This window comes from Plectropomus leopardus, chromosome 17 (assembly GCF_026936395.1).
Source record: "Plectropomus leopardus strain MGB_pleo_1.0 chromosome 17, ASM2693639v1, whole genome shotgun sequence".
In the NCBI taxonomy this organism is placed as follows: domain Eukaryota; kingdom Metazoa; phylum Chordata; class Actinopteri; order Perciformes; family Serranidae; genus Plectropomus; species Plectropomus leopardus.
In genome coordinates this window covers 14,821,882-14,841,171 of record NC_142192.1, presented here as the reverse complement: position 1 = coordinate 14,841,171, position 19,290 = coordinate 14,821,882, and the positions used below count along the sequence as shown (strand labels likewise).

The following is a 19,290-nucleotide window of genomic DNA, read 5'->3' as shown; positions in this document are numbered from 1 at the left end:
TTTCAACTGTATGTGAATACAGTGTCACATTTGTGTGTGTCATATGCCTCTATGTGCTTGTATTCACTTAAAAAAAGGGGGAAGAATTTAGCAGTTACAAAATGCAGTGCTGGACTACTTTAAAATAAATTAACAAGATTCAGCAAGAGATTTATAAAAAATAAGCTGATCAGCTGCCCTCTATATTACATCTAATTAAAGCCTGCTTACACTCCATCATTCAAGGACACTGTGTTGGAAATCATCTATTTTCTGTTTCACAAGAAATGCTTTCATCTTATGTAAGAGCTAATTAATGCAAGGAATGATTAAAATAATTATGTTATTAAGAGGGTGTCAAATATCTCTCATGTGCACATTCGGTAAGCCAGTATTTTATATCATGCCATGATGACTTGAAAACTTCAAAACTAACACACACAGATTATTCTTAAATGAATCCAACAGAGCTATTTAATCTCAGGACAGTTATGCACTGTATGGTTGTCGTGGTTACTGCGTTTGAGTCTTGTTCATACACAAGTATGTACATTATGGGATTTTTGACTCTACAATATCTAAGTTAAAGAACCTGTATAACAAGCATAATATATCTATGCAGGTGGATAATCAGCCATTGTCTATGCATCCGAATTTAATATATCAGCTGTGATATAATGCTCATATGCCTAAGGCTTGAAGTAAGTTATTGCTTTCATAAAATTCCAACTTTATTATTTCTGCATACTATGAAACACAGTGTCAACAATATATTGGAGCATTAAAAAGTGTTTCACCACTAAAAAGATGGTCTTTTCATAAAACTAAGCTATCTATGCAATATAAATACTTGAAATTGGCACTACATGAGGATGGAAAACTGAGGAATGGAACTGTAGTATTTGCTTTGGCTCGAGAGGTAGAAAAGCTACAACTACCAGAATTCACTCTGCCACAGTGGACCAAAAAACGCTCCCACTGGTGGGTGATGTAAGGTGAGCTTGGCCATTTTGACACAAGACACCATTTGGCAGCCGGCTGCTAACAAACTATCTGATATTACAGTTTAACAGTACACTAAAATATGTTTCTGAACAATTTTAGGAGAGAACTAGGCAAGGCTTTGACATATTTTTGGCTCATATTTGATCAGCACTACTTCTCATTTTATGTAAGTTTGGTCTGAAGAACAATCAAGGAAGCAGTACGGCGCACACTTTTTGTTTACATATTCTTTTATTAGGCTAAACAGTACACTGAAATACATTTCTTGAGACATTTAAGGTGAAAAACAGGAAATGCAGTGACAGAATTTTGGTTTGTATTTGATCTGCACCGAGCTGTCTGCCTAGTTTTGCAGTCTGATATGCGTTTGGTCCAAGTTTGAGAGCAAGAGAGAGAGAGAGAGAGAGAGAGAGAGGGAGAGGAAGGCGGCTTTCTCTCTCGATCTCCTATACTCGTGTCTGCAGTGGTATGCATTACAAAAATGCGGAAGCACAATCTGTAGTTTGCACAACAGCCCTCAAGCTAGAGAAAATCCACTGTATGGGAGATGAGCAGGGAGATCTGGGCACTGGTAAAATGGAGGAAAGTGTACGCTACTTTGTAAACACATACTACTCACACTGTTATCATACAAAGCTGGTTGAAAGTCAGCAAAGTATCCCTTTAAGGAAACGATGAAAAGAATATATTAATGATAAATCTGCCATCAACATAACTGGTCTAATACTTCCATTTAAGAGCATTGTACTGTATTGACGACTGAGAGATTTCAGTGGTGCTGAATCCAAAACAAGACAGCTGAAATGTGAGATCAAAAGTACACAAAGGATAATGCACATTGCCGGTTTTCCTGCACATCCAACAGATGGCCATGTCTGATTTTGAGCTCTTTAGAGGCCTTTCAGCCTAGAGAACATATGTGTTTTATATAAAAATTTGCCCCACCAAAGAAAAGTGCATTTGGCACAATAGAAGCTACTGACACAGCTCAAGGCTGTGCCGAATAACTCGCCAATGGAGTCCTGTTGAGATGTCCAGAGACAAATTAATCACTGCCAGATGAAAAAGTGCTATCAACAGCAGCCACACTTTACTGTGTTTGGATCGCAACAATGAGCAATTGGCTGCAGACCCCCTGCATTTATTCACAAAAGCATTGTAAGTAGAACAACACATGCCTCACACAATGGTGATTGCTGAGGGGGAAAACAGTGCACTGTGATTAAGACCCCAACTGTGCACAAACTACCATGAGTAAAGTCCCATGCCTCCTTCTGGGTTTTTGGTCTGGCATTTCCGAGTCCCTGGGTGACAAACCACCACTTGCAGGAACAATCTCTCAACAGAACTCAGTGAGACATGTGAGGTACATTCACCACTGTAAGCCATCAGCAAGAAATCACGTAATGATCGCCGTCTCAAAAGATGTTAATCACAGAGCTGTTGCCCCAAGGCAGCTAAATTACACAAGAGCCTCCACTGCTGCCAAACTCTGTTGTCAGAGATGATGTTAAAATGTTGCAAAGATTAGCTAGTAAAAGCACATCTTCACCCCTTGTGTTCTTACTGTGTCACTTCATGCATGCTATATAAACTTGCAAAACCTGGTAGAAAATATTACTTCATTATTGATTTAAAAAAAGCAATATGAGTCACCAGTCACAAAACTGAAATTAGGTAGTTTTCAGATTTAGATTGGTTGCTCACGCTCACCATCCTGTCCATATTTATTGACATGAATCCCAATTAGTACAACTTTATATAAATAACTATTAAGTGCAAGAAAGATATGTCATTAGTTTTTGTGAATGGGCAAATGGTGTGTCCCTTTTAATGTTGCTACCACAAGGAACTGTGGGCCGCCATTATCTCCTTTCCTTTCATAAAGGATGGTTCAGTGTACCCTGTGCCAAAGGAGATAAGACAGGAGGCACTGAAGCACCTTTACCTAGTATTTAGAGAATTCAAACAGTTTCATCATGGCTGCCACTTAAATACTGCATTTCACTGTATTAGGAACCTTCCTAAGCAAAACAGACTATTTGATGACACTAAAACTAACTATAATGTGAAATCCAGAGAACCTTCCCTGGCAGTTACAGGCTTAATCAGCATTCTGCAAACTAATTTGGCAAGGGTTTGAAAATAACAGTTGTTTTTTTTATATGCAAACGTCCCACATTGCATTTAGAGCATTAAATATTGGAAGTAAGGTGAATCTCTCATACACATTTCCCTGTTATATCAGACTTTTAGCCACCCACTCTCCTTAGCCTCTTGAAACAACATACCCTCTAAACCCTTCAGAAACAACAGTCATTTATGCTCTTACCAATGTAATAAATCCTCATTTGAATTTGTTTTAACTGCACTCAAACCAAAGACGTTCTAATACCTTTTACTATAATGGACATTTATCCCTGTTTTCCGTGTTTTCTAACAGTGACGAATCATTTATAAATTAACATTTCAACAACAAAACAACAAACCTCTCTACACCTCTGTGGCGACAGCAATCAGATCGCAGTTGGCTAAATGTGAATGGTACACTTACCCAATCATGTGGTTAGTGGAATTTGTAATTTAAGCTTTTATCTATTTATTTATTTATTTATTTAAGAAAAGCCATCAACGGCAGCGGGAACAACTGCAGGGTGTGCAGTCAAGTGTGACAAGCCGTTAGATGATACAAGGAACAACACTGTGCAGATGATCTTTATTTAGCTTTTTGTTGGTTCATCATAAGGCTGGCAATTTACTGTATATATTGGTACTGTATAAAGGGGTCTCTTCCACAAGGATATTAATTTTTTTAGTTTTTTATAGCTAGATGGAAGCATTAATATAAGGAATATAAAATCTGTAAAGTAATGCGCTCAAAATACCAGGATAAATAATCATCATCACACTGTCATCAGGACTGTTTTTCAGGTTATGTCACTGCAGATTCTGATGACTGAAATCTGCAGCTGCATAGACATAGTTAATGTTAAGAACAGCGCATACAAGTGCAAATGTAAATGCTGCTATTTATTGGCCTATTATATACTATTTTAATGTATCCACTATTAAATAAGACATAAAACGATACCGCTAATTGACACTAAAAGACACTACAATAATAAACTAATTACTAAAACTTGCCACTATGGTACTATACTAGAGTTACAATTTCCATGTACAGTCAAAGGAAATAATTGGCCACCTGAAATAAACAAATAGAGATAAACATAGCTTTATTTACCAACAGGCTCCAGCACCGCCAGTCATTTAGGAAAGCTAATGAACCAGTGGGGACAAAACAAGGCTTACATTTGACATTCCATGTTTTCCACCAGTCAACCATATCACAGCAGCATGTTGCCAGGCAACTAAGGTAAGGGGAGAAGAAGGGGAAGCAGAGGTTGTGTGTGTGTGTGTGTGTGTGTGTGTGTGTGTGTGTGTGTGTGTGTGTGTGTGTGTGTGTGTGTGTGTGTGTGTGTGTGCGCACCTACACAATCACTGAATTATCCAGTTTATGCATGTGTGTGTACATGTTAAAAACGTCAACTGACAAAAGAGTGTTTGCTTGTCATACCCCCAACAGGAAAATAGATCAATAAAAACTTTTGTAATCCACCTTGCTGGACACAGACTTCTAAACAAGTACAATGATGAGAGCTTGAGGGAGGGGCAGATGTGGGATCTATTTTCAGCCATTTGGTTTTTTGAAGACAGTTACCCATCATTATTCACATATGCCGGGCTGTGTCAGGGAGGTTTTGAAAAGACAAATTGCTGAGTGCTTTTTTTCAATTGTGTATGTGGGCGTGCAGAGGAGATCGCATGAAAGAAACGTGAAAGAAATGTCACACATTTTACAAAAGAGACGTTCAGGCAAGGGCAGGTAAGCTTGATTTAGCTGATTCACTTTCTTTTGGAAAAGACAATCACAACCCCTCAGATTAACCTGCATGAGATCAAAACATGGTCAGCAATTTGCAGACCTGCTGTGCTAAAGAAATAATGTACAGTACACTAAAAGAGGACTAATGAAGGTTGTTTTGCATGTTGTGTGCATCATGTAGCACCAGAACATCACTTGCAAAGTCAACCAGTAGCTGAGCTCACCGTGAGTGTTGAAGAGAACAAGACTGTAAGAAGCCGGTCAACAATTGCCCGTGTTTTGCCCACAATAACAGAAGGACAGCAGGGACAACAGCTTACTTTCACATCTAACCTTGTGAATTAAGGGATTATTTTGACCATTATCATATACGGTATACCCCAGTGAAATTCCATGAAGGTATTAAAAAATAGATACCCCCCAAGCCCATCTGGCATCTTGACATAAGTCAGCTGTTTTTTGGTTAATAGGCAACTCTACTACAATTGCTTTGTAAAAACACATCTTATCAATACGAGTTTAATCCACAGGACAGTAAATGATTTGTCTCAGTAAGGTTAGGGACAAGCTTCAGATATTCTGTAGCATTCTGGATGGCATGAGATCAGTCTAAGTTCATAAAAGCCTCAGCAACTGCATATGACAGGTGGATAAACCAATTTCTTCTGTATAATATAAAGAGTAAAGGACCTATTATAGAACCCTGTGGCATACCCTTTAAGAGTAAAAACTGGGTTACTGCGTAGGTTTGAGTTATTGCTCAAACCACTTACTGATGTTATTGTCAAAGCCATGTCTTTACATTTTTAAAGAAAAATAACGGTTGACACTAATTCAATTAATAGTTTAGGGCAATGGTCCTTTTTATCACCATAACTTTACATGAAGCTTTCAAGTGCTTTAATCAGACAAGGGTATGAGATTGAGATTTTTCACATGGAAACATTTTCAATCATCTACTCCTTGTTTTATGTTGTACTTTAACATGCTCCAACAAAAACCTGCCATGCGCAACAACAAGGTTCATTGCACATATCAGCTTTGTCAAAGGCATCCACTGCGTCTCAAGGGGTTCAGAGGAAGAAATCTTTGTTGCTATTCAAACCCTAGATTCCCCAGAATCACACAAGAATGATCCAATCATCTTGGCCTGAGAAGCAAAAATCACACATATCACTCCTCTTGGGGTGGGGGGCTCTTCATGATAAACAGCAGCAGTCTTGAGATGTCTATCACTACTGTGACAGAGCCATAACAACAAACAACATGAGACCGATTTCCATCCATAAGAGCTGAGATGATAAGATGCACAATGTTTGGCAGGAGATTAGTTTCCTTCTGTAATGAAGCTATCAGCAGTCCATGATTAACTAAACACAAAAAGCCAGTCAGGGATCATGACACTGCTTAATATGAAAAAGCAACAGTGTCTGCCTCCACTCAACAGCCTTGCAAAATGGTTTATCCTTCAAATGTACGACTGCACTGAAGGTCAGTCTGCAAAATGGGACACTGCACAAAAGAGAGTCATAGGTAAAAACACAATACTAAAAGGCAACACACCACCAGTTGGTTAGATAAATATCATTAGCAACCACTGAGGTAAACACAAAATGAAAGTGCAGTACGGTATATGGTTCAGCCTTTACAGTCACCTTACCAATGAGTGCCACCTATGATTCTAGGAGTGAACTGTCCTATTTCCATCAGGAGAAAAGTCAGACGGACAAGGGGATTGATAAGGAACTAGGCTGGCCAATAATGATGAGATGTTGATGTAAAATTAATAAGACCTCTTCACAATCAGAATCGACCTTTCTGAGTGTTCCCATTTCCCTTGAATTTTAAGTTGCATAACTAAGAGGAAGTTCAGAAGGTCTAATGTGGCTCTAACATTTTCTTAACCTTTTATTTATCAGGGGAACAGCATGAGAATAAGTTTGCTCTTCTCCACAAACAAGCTTTCCCACTGATACAGTTGTACAACATTAATGCATTCTCTACTAAGCAGCTCCACTGGAAGAGGTAAGCAAATAAATTGTATGTGTTGACGGAGCAGAAAGCATTGCTTAGCCATTTCCCCCGAACACATTCTCTGTTGATTTTAAAGAAAATTTACTGCAGGTATGTTTTTGGTAGTGGAGACCTTGGAAACTATGTCAAGTGTGCCCTTATGCTTGCTTGAAAATCCATCTTTTCATGGTTCAAGTAATGCATTTGTGTCCAAACCACCAAAGTTGCAGACCAATTAGCATCCTTTAAGGACTTCCTGACTGTTTATGAGTGAGTGATGACACAAAGAGGCTGTTTGTTCAAAACAACATTGGTGGCTACTTAAGAGGTAAGCATAGATGCTGCAAAAGCACCAGTTATATCAGAACTGAAGAGTATTTCTTAATCAAAAGAAGAGCGAAGAACAGCACTGAAGGCTTTCCTCAATAGCAAAATGTTTTCACTTTTCCCCCAAATGGCCTAGACTGGGCCAGGCCAGGTTCATCCAATTCACTGACAAGTATTTTTTGAGTGCCCACCCTTTTCCAAACAGTTTCAAATGATGGCTTCTCAGATGATTCTCAACACAAAAAAACATCTGTGTCAGTTTGTTAAATTCTCATGCAGATTTTCCTCATTCCAAAAACAGCCATTTCAGATCACACTGGTGAGAAATGGTATTTATGCTGCAAAGTCAAAAACAACCCTACAGAGGGACTCTGCATCCTCTTCCTATTCTAAGCATTTCTTCAGGACCATCTCAGTCCAGTGTGTGTGTACCACATTAGCTATATACACACTTACTTCACATGAACGCTTCAGTTAGCTCTCCTTTTGACATTTTAAAGGCAGGTACATAAGTGCCTCAAATAAAATAATCTACCGTATGGAGTAGGCAAAACACCTGAACTCTCCATAAAGTCTCTGCAGACAGGCTGTAAATGTTGTCAGTGACACAAATGAGCTGTGTGAGGGCGTTTCACATACTTCTTCATTTGAGTGTGCGCCTGTGTGTGGATGTGCTGCCCCATCAGTCATGATCACACAGCCAGAGTGTAATGACACATCCCATCAATCTTAAATTGGTAAGAGTGTTTGTACAGTATATATGTGTGGCATGAGTGGGATCATTCAGGCAGCACGGCATGCTGACAGGGTATCTATCAAACGTAAGTAAACATTAGGATGTGTCTGTAACTATTGCACAGTTGCCTGCACGCAGTATTTCAGGGGATCCATGGCACAGACTTTCAGTAAGCCAAATAACAGTCAAATCCATGGGAGTAAAAAAAAACAAAAAAGAGACAAGAATGGGAAGATATGCACAGTTAAAAGTAAATGATCTTTTGTTTTACTAAATATTATACTTCATATATCACGAGTGTGCTCAAGATAGGTAACGTTTTACAGTAGTCTGATAATTTGCTTACAAAAAAAAAACTTGAGGCCAAATATGTTATTAGGTGAAACAATCTGAATCCATTCTTTGCATAGTTACCACACATTAGCTCAGAGGGCTAACTTGGCTTAATTACTATTCTAAAGGGACGTCACTGTCACCCTGAAAGTCCCACCAAATCCAATTTAAAAATTTGGCAGTTCAATAAAGTGTTGCTTGATAGTCTAAATGAAAAAAAGGAATTAATAGTCACATACTCATTTCAAACAGCCAAATTTGATTTAACTGATATAATTCAGGTACGACACTGTGAGAGAGAACTCTTTCTCATAACACGACTAAAAAATAATAAACATTTAAAATCGGTATCACATCATCAAATCAACAGTCTTCTGTTTGTGAATCCCATACACAGCACACTACCGGTGATACCACGCTTGCTAGAAGCCTTTCTTGGCCATCAACATCATCAAGAAAACAAATTCTTTCTTTTTTTTGGAAACTCCACCAAGGCCTGTTTTCATTCTATTTCTGACATATTTTTATGGTGACACAAAGACTGAGTTCAAACACAGTTTGAAGTGACAGAGAAACTGATATCTAAATTTTTTATTCAGCTCCTACACTAAAAAGACTCTGCCAGCCAGCTTGAATGCAGGCTATCATTGCCACTTACCAGCTGCAGGAGGAAAACATGCTTAAACAGATGAAAACGAAGTAGTCAGCAGGGGTAGAAGAGATGAGGAGTGAAGAGGAGGATATGTAGCATGAAGGTAAAGGTTAAAGGGCAGGCACTATAGATAAGAGCACAACTGGCAATGCCCTTCGCAAAAGCTGTGCAGTTTGACAATAAGACCACGCATGGAGGAAAAGAGTCAGGGAGGAGAAATCTGTGACAGCTGACATATCGGGAGGGACTGTAAGGCAACAAATCATACCCCACGATCAGGCATGGATAACCTTTACCTACATTTTTATAATAAAGACCAAGTTATGGCTTGCTGGCCACGCAAATGTGATTTATTTTGATCTGGAGAAAATAAAACACATAGAGGGAACTGAGGCGTGTGGGCCAGTATGGAGAAAACCCAATCAAAAAGTGCTGCTGCTGCAGTGCATTGGTTCTATACTGTGAGCAAGATTAATTGTCTCATAGTGAGGGGCTGTGACAAACTTTCTCCTTTACTCCCTCATTTCACTCCATTGTGGAGAATCTGTAGAATCCCTTGTCATGAAATAAGGCATTTCTTGCTTGGCTACAAGGTATTAAGAAAGTTAGAGGGGTAATGTGAGTAACAAAGTGTGTGAGTGTGGGCACAGCAGTATGTCATGTGTCCTTTCATCACAGCACTTTGCAAGTGATTTATTCTGTATTAAAGGGATACTTTGTTGATTTGTTAACTTGCCCTCTATCATAAGAGTATGTGTAAATGAACGGTGGTAAACTTCCCTCCATGTTGCTAGCATACACAGATCTTCCCTCTCATGTACAGGAGAAAATCTACCAGATGATGATTTTCGCCAGCTCCAAGCTTGTTGCTGGAACTACATTTTATACTTTCACATTTTTGCTTGCCCACCACCACCATGGACAGAAAGAGTAAGTGGATCGAGAAGGAGGGTTAAATCATATAAAACAAATGGTTTCGAACCTTCCCTTGCTAAAAAGCTGTTAAATTGCAGACAGAATGGGTGAATATTGGTGGAAGAAACTGATCACACACGCGAGCACACACTCATCTCCTTACCGTGCACAGGTCTTTATACTGCATCTTCTGAAACTTGGTATCAGCATTGCCAGCACACAGCTCCACATATCCCAGCACCACTTGGAACACCGTGTTGTGGATGGCCTGGGTGAAGTGCATGTGCAGCTGGTCCATAGCAGTCTGCAGAGAGAGCCAAACACACTGTTGTGAAAAATATTTTGTTAAAATGTCACTTTCATCTGCCAGTGTGGATCTGTGAAAAGGCAGGAAAACTGCAAATCGAACTTCTTGGAGACAAATGGTGTATACTTGATATTTTGAGTCATTTGCAGATGTATTATGAAAGCTACACAATATGGCATGAGGGCAAATGGGCATAGCTGTCTCCTGGGAACTGCAATGTTGAAGTCCAAGAGAAAATGAGCAATTTCGCTTCCAGTTTCCATGATTCACAGCCCTGAAAACAGCTCAGTTTGCAGTGGAAAGTGTCATTCATGAAGCAATAATGGCAAGAAACAAATAGAACAACACAATAGCAGCGGCATTTCAGTGACATGTGCACAACTAACCGCCTCCAGCTCTGTTCCATTGGTGCCATCATTCATCTCATATGGAATACACTGAGGTATTTCATTCATCAAAATAATTGATTACCAGGGCACTTTGACTTAAAGTAAAATTTCCTCAACTGCTCTTACACTGTTAAATTTAGCAGAACGTCATACAAAAAAAATGATGTATTAACTTTCACCCCAACCTGCCCTTTCCTTTTCTACTTTCGCTTTCCTCCTTAAAGCTGCATTAACTGACTTTTTGTCCACTTGGGGGCAGCCAGCAAGCTTTAATTGACACATTATCACCTTATAAAGCTGTTACTGCAGATACCTTAGCCATCGGTGGCTTATTTACACATTGAGCAGACACGGAGCAACATGTGCATACATTTGGAGTCGTGTCTGTCAACCTGATGAATATAAGTCCAACATTCAATTTTCTTTGAGCTTTGTTGACAGTTTCCAAAAACCCCTGGGGAAAATAGCAGTTGCTCAAAGATCTACTATGTTCACCAGCTGGTCACCAATTTTGTCTGTGTAAAATTTGGTCTAGTGCAGATAGTGGACAATGCTTTTTGCTACAACAAAAGCTGCCTTCTGCCGCTGGTAAGAGTAAACAAAGCAGTAAAGTTGTACTCTTTTAAACAAAATCAGTGAGTGAAAAGACCATAAAATCCTTTGTAAAGCTGAGTCTGAATTTGTAAAGCATAATAAGTAATAATTTGATCCATGATAATGCAAAAATATCGACTGGATCTGCAAAAAATCACAACTTACTGATGGCGAAGTAGGATTTCTTCACTGCTTCATTTATCATTAATAATCAGGGATGTAACGTTTCAAGTAAACATGATTTCCCAAAAAACATCTGCAGAACAATCTTGCTCCACTGCACTGAGCTTGATTTGTGCCTCTGCAACTCCAGTCTCAAATTACTTATTCTCTTTCCAAGTTACATTTACCATCATTTTCCAGTTTGTAGCTCCCACCCACAGCCTCTACAGGACACTCGCAAATTAAGGACACTAGAGTCACGGGACACATGGGCACAGTGTTGCGCAAAGCCCTTTAGGTAATGGGTGTTGCAGCAGTGCAATTAGATTTTCTTACTGCAAGCTCAAGTCCACATAATGTTGCTTCCATCCATTTTCACTGCCTAAAAAGTCATTTAAACAACAAGTTTCACTACATCTGCTGAGAAAACAGCATGAAAATTGCTCACTATACACATCACAGACTGCAGACATGAAAAAACAAGGCAACTATGGCATCTCACATCATTATGATCATCATCTTTAGATACAATTATAAATGAACTCCAAAAGCAAACAGATTCTTCAGCAGCTACTTTTCCCAAACAAGCAAATGTTTCATTTAGACAAATGTTGGAAAAGCAAACTGGGTGTCAGGCTCATTAGGCTATGGCATTAGGCTAGTGAGAGCCAGAGAGAACAGTGTAAAGAAAATAGTAATAGTCTGAGGTGATATGCAACAGTACGTCAAAAGCCTTGTGATGCTGATTACCTCTTGTAAGACATGGTTCATTCACAAATCCAATTGAAATGCCTCAGATTAAAAGTGGGAATTTGTGCACGCATGCTCACTGCAGCATAAAGAAAAGACTGCAGTAAAAGATTCACAGATCATAGCTGACTGGGATGCAGGCAGGCTGTGACAAACCAATTCAGTGCCAGCAAAAGAAAAAAGGAGGAAGGAAAGATGAAAACAACAACAAGCCCTTTGGGACAATGGCGAGAGGCAGTCAAGAACAACTCCTTAGTTAGCTTTTGAGTGTGAAAATACTCATTATCACAGTAATCAGAAAAACCACATTTATTCTCAACAAGCCTTGATGACTCAGTCTCCATCTCAAGGATGTCTGGTAATGTCAAGAGGCATACAGCATATTTATTAACATCAACACTGGCACTAGTTCCGAATAACAATGACAGAATATGATCTTGTTATGTGAATGCCAAGTTGAGTGAAATGCCCCTCACACATTGGTGATTCCAAGTGGAGGATGTGACTTAATTTCCATCTTATCATGTCTGTTGTTAATTCTCAGATTTTATATCAGTGATATAACATGTTAAAGCTGTACATTAAAATGCCATGTTTGCAGAACATCAATTTAAGCCTGGCCCAGCTCCAACATCGTACCATAAGCCCTAAGCACTGAAAGCTCACGGGCTTTGATTTCCATCACCTGTAGGCTCAGCGAAATTGCATGAGGTCAGGGGCTCAAAATGCTGGAAAAGGACTGGAGCAGCATTAGTGGAATTACAAAGTCCACATAAAGTTGACAGACAATTTATATTTTTCGAACATGGCAGCGTCATCACCTTTCAAAATGATCATGCTTAGCTGGATGGCTGCTCATTTCGGAGCAGAGTTCAGGAGTAGAAATTACTTCAAGGATGACAAAGATTATGAAAGCACAAAGTTTTTAATTCTCACTTACAACTCAAGCCTTGACCGATACCCATACTAAAGAACACTGGTACACAGACAGGAGTAGGGATTTGAAAAGAAAATACATTTCACACCTAAGCAGGAAGCATAAGATCAGGGAAATGAGAAAAGGCAAGAAGAAATATAAGTCAAAACAGAGAGAGAAAGAGATCAGGACCAAGTGAGATGTTGGAGATGAAAGTATTTTCACTGTAATTGTACAGCGGGAAGCAAATTCGTCTTTCCTAAAATGGCCCATCCTTCTTTCCCTCTGATTGGCTAGTGCTCATTGCCTCTGTTAGTTGGGTGGATTAGGTTTAGGCAAGAGGAGTAAAATTGTTTAGGTTTAGAGTAAGAATGGCTATAAACCAATTAAAAGGCAGAGTAAGATGGGTCATGCCTTTGCTATCCTTGGAAATGCAAATTTTCCAACTGAAACCTCTTTCGGACCAATAAAGGAAAAAGAAAAACGTTTTTATGCCAAAAATAATGTTACATATCCATTTCCGTGTTTCCTCTATATTAGAAACCATGTATGTGGCAAGCATCTGTTCATGCCTTTAATAACAGCAGGACAACTAAATTTCTGTTATTGAAAATGATTAGTGAAATGAAGATAATGTCATTAGCCTACCGGTTAAAAACAAACTCAGTCATGAATGACTTGTTGACATGCTGACGCACTTAGTGTTTTTTATTTTAGCTGAGCTAGACCAGAAAACAGTGTCGACCTTAGCATCCTGATTTGAGCTGGAACTTTAATTTCCTACACCAGAGAATATTCAGTTAAAACAGATTGATGATGTTGTTTTTCCCTCATTGAAGATTGCTAGAAGTGATGTAGAGCGCATTTGTAAATCCAATCTGATGCTCTACACTAAAATGAGAGTGCTGTTGTTTGGCGCAAAAGAGCTTCTATTTCTATACAAATTGATGGTTATGTTAAAATGGATAGCGCTCTACTCCGTCTTCTCAGACAGAGTGCCCAGAGTACACTCTGATGAGAGTGTGGTGCTCTGAAAAACAGAACAGTATATTCCTACAGCTCTCTGAAATTAGTTATTTGTGGGCTCAGGAGTTAGCACTGCGCCATTCTTCATTAAAAAATGGCCAATTAAATGTTTGTTGGCGACTGGTCATATGGTAACTTAGGAGGCAATCTGGCCTTGTGTGCCACTGATTGACATGCAGTTAACACACCAGTCATAACGTTGTTTCAATGAATACTCAACTTCATTTGCTCCTGGTGTTTCTCACTACTGTCTTGGGATTAACGGGCAAAACAAAGTGACATATTTTATTTTTATATGTGCTTTGTAGTGGATCTTATTTATTTTTATTAAAGTAATTAATAAATCTTTAAAGAAAATGTAAGGTGTTAAATTTGAGAAGGGAATTTGGTGTGGCAGTAGGTGGTAGAGCGAGTGTTTAATTGTGTTAGCCCCCCTCCATCCGCCAGGCCACAGCAGTCAACCTAGGGGAAATGCCGGATAATGATGGAGCGCATGAGTTATTAAAGAGAGAGGGCCTAGCATTAGAGATCAGTGCTTTCTGACTAAAAAATAAGGGGGCTGGAATAAGATATGAGGAGAAAGAAGACAGACAGAAGCTAGTGATAAAAGATAATATCCATGTCATTTAAGGTCATAGTCTATTACATTTCTGCCTAGGCATTTTTAACCGAAACTACAAACATAAATGTTTTACAGCTTCAAATGTCACATACAAACATGTTGTGACTGCATCATCTCAGCCATTCTGATGTTTCAAGAGCTTATTTTATATTATCCAAGGATTATTTTGCAGTTCTCGGTTCCTTTTTGTGGCTGATTTCTGTGGGTGTCGGTTGATTGACAGTAAGCAGAGCATAACATGATCACAAAGGATGACATGCATGCCCTGTGGCCTGAAATATTCTCTCCTCCAATGAGAAAAACCCATTTCACTCACTGGAGTGAAAACACTCCACTGAAGCAAGACGGAATAGTAATGAAAAAGAAAAACTTGAATAACCCATATTGCATTCTCATGGTTTAACCAGCAGTTTGTTGAAGATTTTTATATACTGCTTTAATTTAAATGGGGGCAAAAGGTTGTGAAAACGTGAGGAAACGCTGCCAACAATGTAACTGAGAGGAACAACCTAGGTGAGCAACAGTCTTTGAAAAATTATGACATTTAACGCCCCCCCCACAAAAGGGCAAGACAAAGAGCCAAGCAAAAGGAAATATGCAGTATGTGAGGACAACATAGGACAATCACATCCAGTCATGTTTTGCCATTCCCTGTGACCCTTTAGACGAGTCAACCACTCACCTGTGTCTTGCCTAGGAGCGTGTAGGCCAGCTGGACCTTGGTGTAGTGCGAAACATCAAAGTGCTTACAAGTCTTCGACAGGGCGACATCAAGCTGCTCCTGGAGCCAGAAATAGATAGATGACAAAGGGAAAAAAAGGGGGGAAAAGAGAAGAGAAGGACTATTAATGTTAAGACCAGGGATTTAGAAATAGATGTTAGGACGTAAAGTTACCACACAGGGCCAAGGGCAATTGAATGTGAATGTGGGGGAAGTGTGTGTGTGTGTGTGTGTGTGTCTGTGTGTGTGTGTGTGTGTGTGTGTGTGTGTGTGTGTGTGTAAGTCTTCAACAACGAGATAAAAAGAGAGGTAAATCAAGGTTCGCAGTAGTCAGGATGTGCAGGGATGTGTAAAATCCCTGACACAATAAGCTGACCTGAAAGATTAAAGGACAAAGGCTATAAGTGATTAAACACCTTGCATCACCACCCATTTTCTCACGCCTAAAGCTGCGTTTCAATGACTGCCGCTGAGGTACGTTCTATAATTACTAGTTGTAACTATTCAGTGATTATTTGAACTGAATTAATAGCCCAATGCACTTTGAGGAGAGGCAACTAAACTAGCTGTTGACAATCATAACTAGCAGCGCCTCTCACTTGGCCCAAAAATGTTTCCAACAGAATGAGCGAGTGGTAGCTAAAAGGAGAAGGGAGTTCATTCCATGAACGCACTGCAGGCGTAATTCTCCATGAGTTCTATTTTTCCTCATCAGCAGTTTGTGACTCACGAGGTGGATAACTGATCTGTTGATCCATTCAGAGCTGATGAGAACAGATCAATGGATGAGAGGAGCAGCTGCTACGAGTAATTGCAAACTTTTAGACAAAGCCAACTGAACAGTTAAGTTTCACTTTTAATGCGCCTGACATTCTGCTGCTCCATCTGTGCCCAGAGTCTGCTCTGCGCTCCAGCGCTGCTTTGCGCTCTGTGCAATGCATATCTGAACAGTGTATATATCTCAACAGTGCTTTTAATGAATGATCCAGCTTTAAAAAAAGAAAATCTATTTGAGGTGGCAGATATTTTTATCATAGCGGGCTGTCACATATAAATTAATTCCTGTGAACCCTGCGGTCATTTGATGGTTAAATCCACTACTTGTAGAGATTGAAAATGTTTGTGTTTGGTTCCTGCTATTGCCGTTTTAAACAAAAATTCCTCCAAGCTTCAGAGGTCCAATGTGTGTGATTAAGTGGCATCTAGCAGTAAGGTTGCACAAGATGTGAGATGTGTTTGGTTTGTCCATTTTGGGCTACTATCGTAACAACATGGAAATACAAATAAACAGCTCATTCCAGGGTAACAAAAACTCAACAGCTATATTTTCAGGTAATTAAAAACTGATGACAACATAGTTATGAATATTATATGCCATTTCTGCCAATAGATGCCCGTACACTAGACCTTTAACTTCAGTTTATGCAGTCATAAAACGGTGTAAGAATTGATTCAGTAGTAAAAACAGTAATACTGAAGTTTTTGGTTATCATGCCGACATTTGATTCATTGAAAACGCTTACAACTTGACGTGATGCCCACTGCCAAAATACATACTGTGCAGCAGCAACAAAACCTCACTCTAATCATACTCTTCATGTCTACTCTTCCTAATCATGCTTAGAGAGTTTTTTAATTATAGAAAAAATTGTTTTTCTCGGTTGAACAGCTGGATGCTTTACTATAGAGGACCTGGACAGTAGGAGATAGTTAGCATGCTGTACAGAGTGGTGTGTTTGTGTGTGAGAGAGAGATCGAAGATGTGTTGCAAGTAGAAAACGGTCACGAATCAATGGATGTTGCACACTTGGCTGAATACCAACCAGTGACAACTCTATTGTGTGCAGCTCACACACAGTGTATGATGTTTATGTATGGAGAGTACATGCAGTATATGTAGATTTATATGAGTGCTTTTGGCTCTCATCATTTTGAAGATGATGGATAGTATAATCCAACTCTAGATGCGTCTGTCTGTCAGCCCTTTGTGCAAATGTTTACTGTTATGATTTTAGAGGATTTTGCTTTGCTTATACACAAATTCATGCAGGAAGGTAAACAAACAAGCACCTTGCCATGTGGCTATATATGTGAGTGTACGTGCACGCCCATTTTTTGTGTACCAACAAACTGTTCGTAATTAATCTACTCAAGCGCAGCAGCAGAGGTGCAGAGAAAATTGCTTTGCATACCATTTATCGCACACAAATATCACAGCATAGCTAGAGATGAAACAGATATACTTTATCGTGCTAGCTCACTTACAATAATGATTTTCTGAATGTGTCAATATTTGGCAGAGCCAGAGTGAGAAAGGCAAACCATCAAAATGTCAAGATGAAGAAGAATTTGCTTCTTTCAGATGAGGGCGTGTGGAAAATTACAAGGTTGGAGCACAATCTTATTCACTGCTAAAAGTCTCTTTACTGATATCCGTCTCAAATAATGGAATAATGTATAAAGCAGGGAAGTAACATACCTCTATTTGCTCCAGAGTGTCTTGTAGTTTGGAATTCAATTCGCTGTGAGAAGACAAAAAGGAAATTGTTGAGAATTAATTCCACAATACTAAAACAGATTTGAAGTCGACTAACTACGAACCTTTTAATATCACTTTATCAACATCAACTTTATCATCTGGTTGATTTTTTTTAAGACTATTTTTGGGCTTTTTGCCTTCATTAGATATAGGAAAGCTTAAGCATTAAAGAGGGAGAGAGAGGGGATGGCATGCAGCAAAGGGCAGCAGGTCGGAGTTAAAGCCGCAGCTGTTGCGTTGAGGATATAGCTTCTATACACGGGGCGCCCGCTCTACAAGGTGAGCTACTGGGCACCCTAATTAATGTCTGTTTCAAAGGCATACTGTTCAGGATTTTCCTTGAGACTCTGCCCTCTCTAACTGTATTTTCTTATTTTCCTTTCACAGCACTCGGGTATGGTCCGTGCTTTATAAAAAGCTTGGGGCCATCTCCTTGAACTTCAGCAGCACACGTCCAAGAGTATGCTCCAAAAACCATTGACATAGTGCTGAAAAAATGCAAATATAGCAAGGTAAAACCCCAACCACACAAAGATGGGGCAAATTGTAGTTTGTAAAAGAATGTATTTTAAAGAAATATTTTAGGAAAGTGCATCTCTTTGTGTTCAAATTTCTTGCATTTTTTTCCAATTTTCATTGGAATCCACTGTAAAAACTGTGTGTATGTATGCGTCAGCACATGTACCACCAGACTATCCTGGATACAAAACGCCTACGCATCCTTGGAGCGTGCTGAGCTTTGCCTCATCCTTGGAAATGCTTTCAACTCAAAAGCTGCGAAGTAGCAGAGAAAATCACGACTATTTGCCCGTCCCAAGACACCAAATTTAATTCCCTTGTGACTCCCTCCTGCACTGCGCCCATTCACAATCAGCCTCTGTTCCACCGTTTCCCTGCCTCTGTCCCTGCCCTGCTTGGGGTCTTTTTCAGGTCAGCCTGCACTTATGTTGTGCCTTGTCATACTGCAGACGCCCAAGGGAAAGAGTGTCCTTAACAAATTGCTAATTAAGCACCTTAGATACAGTTGGGTATCGAGTGAGGAGAATGAGGAGGAGGGAGCAGAGAAACTGAGAGGAAACTGCAGATTGAAGCCCCCAGGTCGTGCGCAAAACAGGTAACAAAATAAGCGTGGCATTTCCAAACTTGATGCACTGTAAACCTTTTTTATTTACTTGTATGTGTGAGAAAAATACTATAGATGAGTGACACACAGGAATCCACACCAACTGGAAACAGTTAACAAATGTTCCAACACAGAAACTAAAGGAGACTGACAGAGACTCAAATAATGGCCAGTAAGCACAATGTGGACAAGTGGACAGACAAGCTAAACACCAAAATGCTGACATCAGAGTGCTAGTTTACAAGAAGGAGCTACACTATCAGCGTGTGAACTAAGTTGACATGGATGATTGAAA

General features: G+C 39.5%; 1 protein-coding gene across 2 annotated transcripts in view; it reads right to left on the bottom strand.

Moving 5' to 3' along the window:
• The window catches only part of vps50 (VPS50 EARP/GARPII complex subunit), a 135,118-nt gene that overhangs the window by 75,330 nt on the left and 40,498 nt on the right, over positions 1–19,290 (bottom strand). For both annotated transcript variants that reach the window (XM_088090168.1, XM_042506207.2), the window contains exons 10-12: positions 17,813–17,855; positions 15,295–15,393; positions 10,010–10,150 (exon numbers count right to left, since the gene is read on the bottom strand). In XM_088090168.1, the coding sequence (XP_087946294.1) occupies positions 10,010–10,150; positions 15,295–15,393; positions 17,813–17,855 (283 nt within the window). The remainder of the gene's footprint in view (positions 1–10,009; positions 10,151–15,294; positions 15,394–17,812; positions 17,856–19,290) is intronic.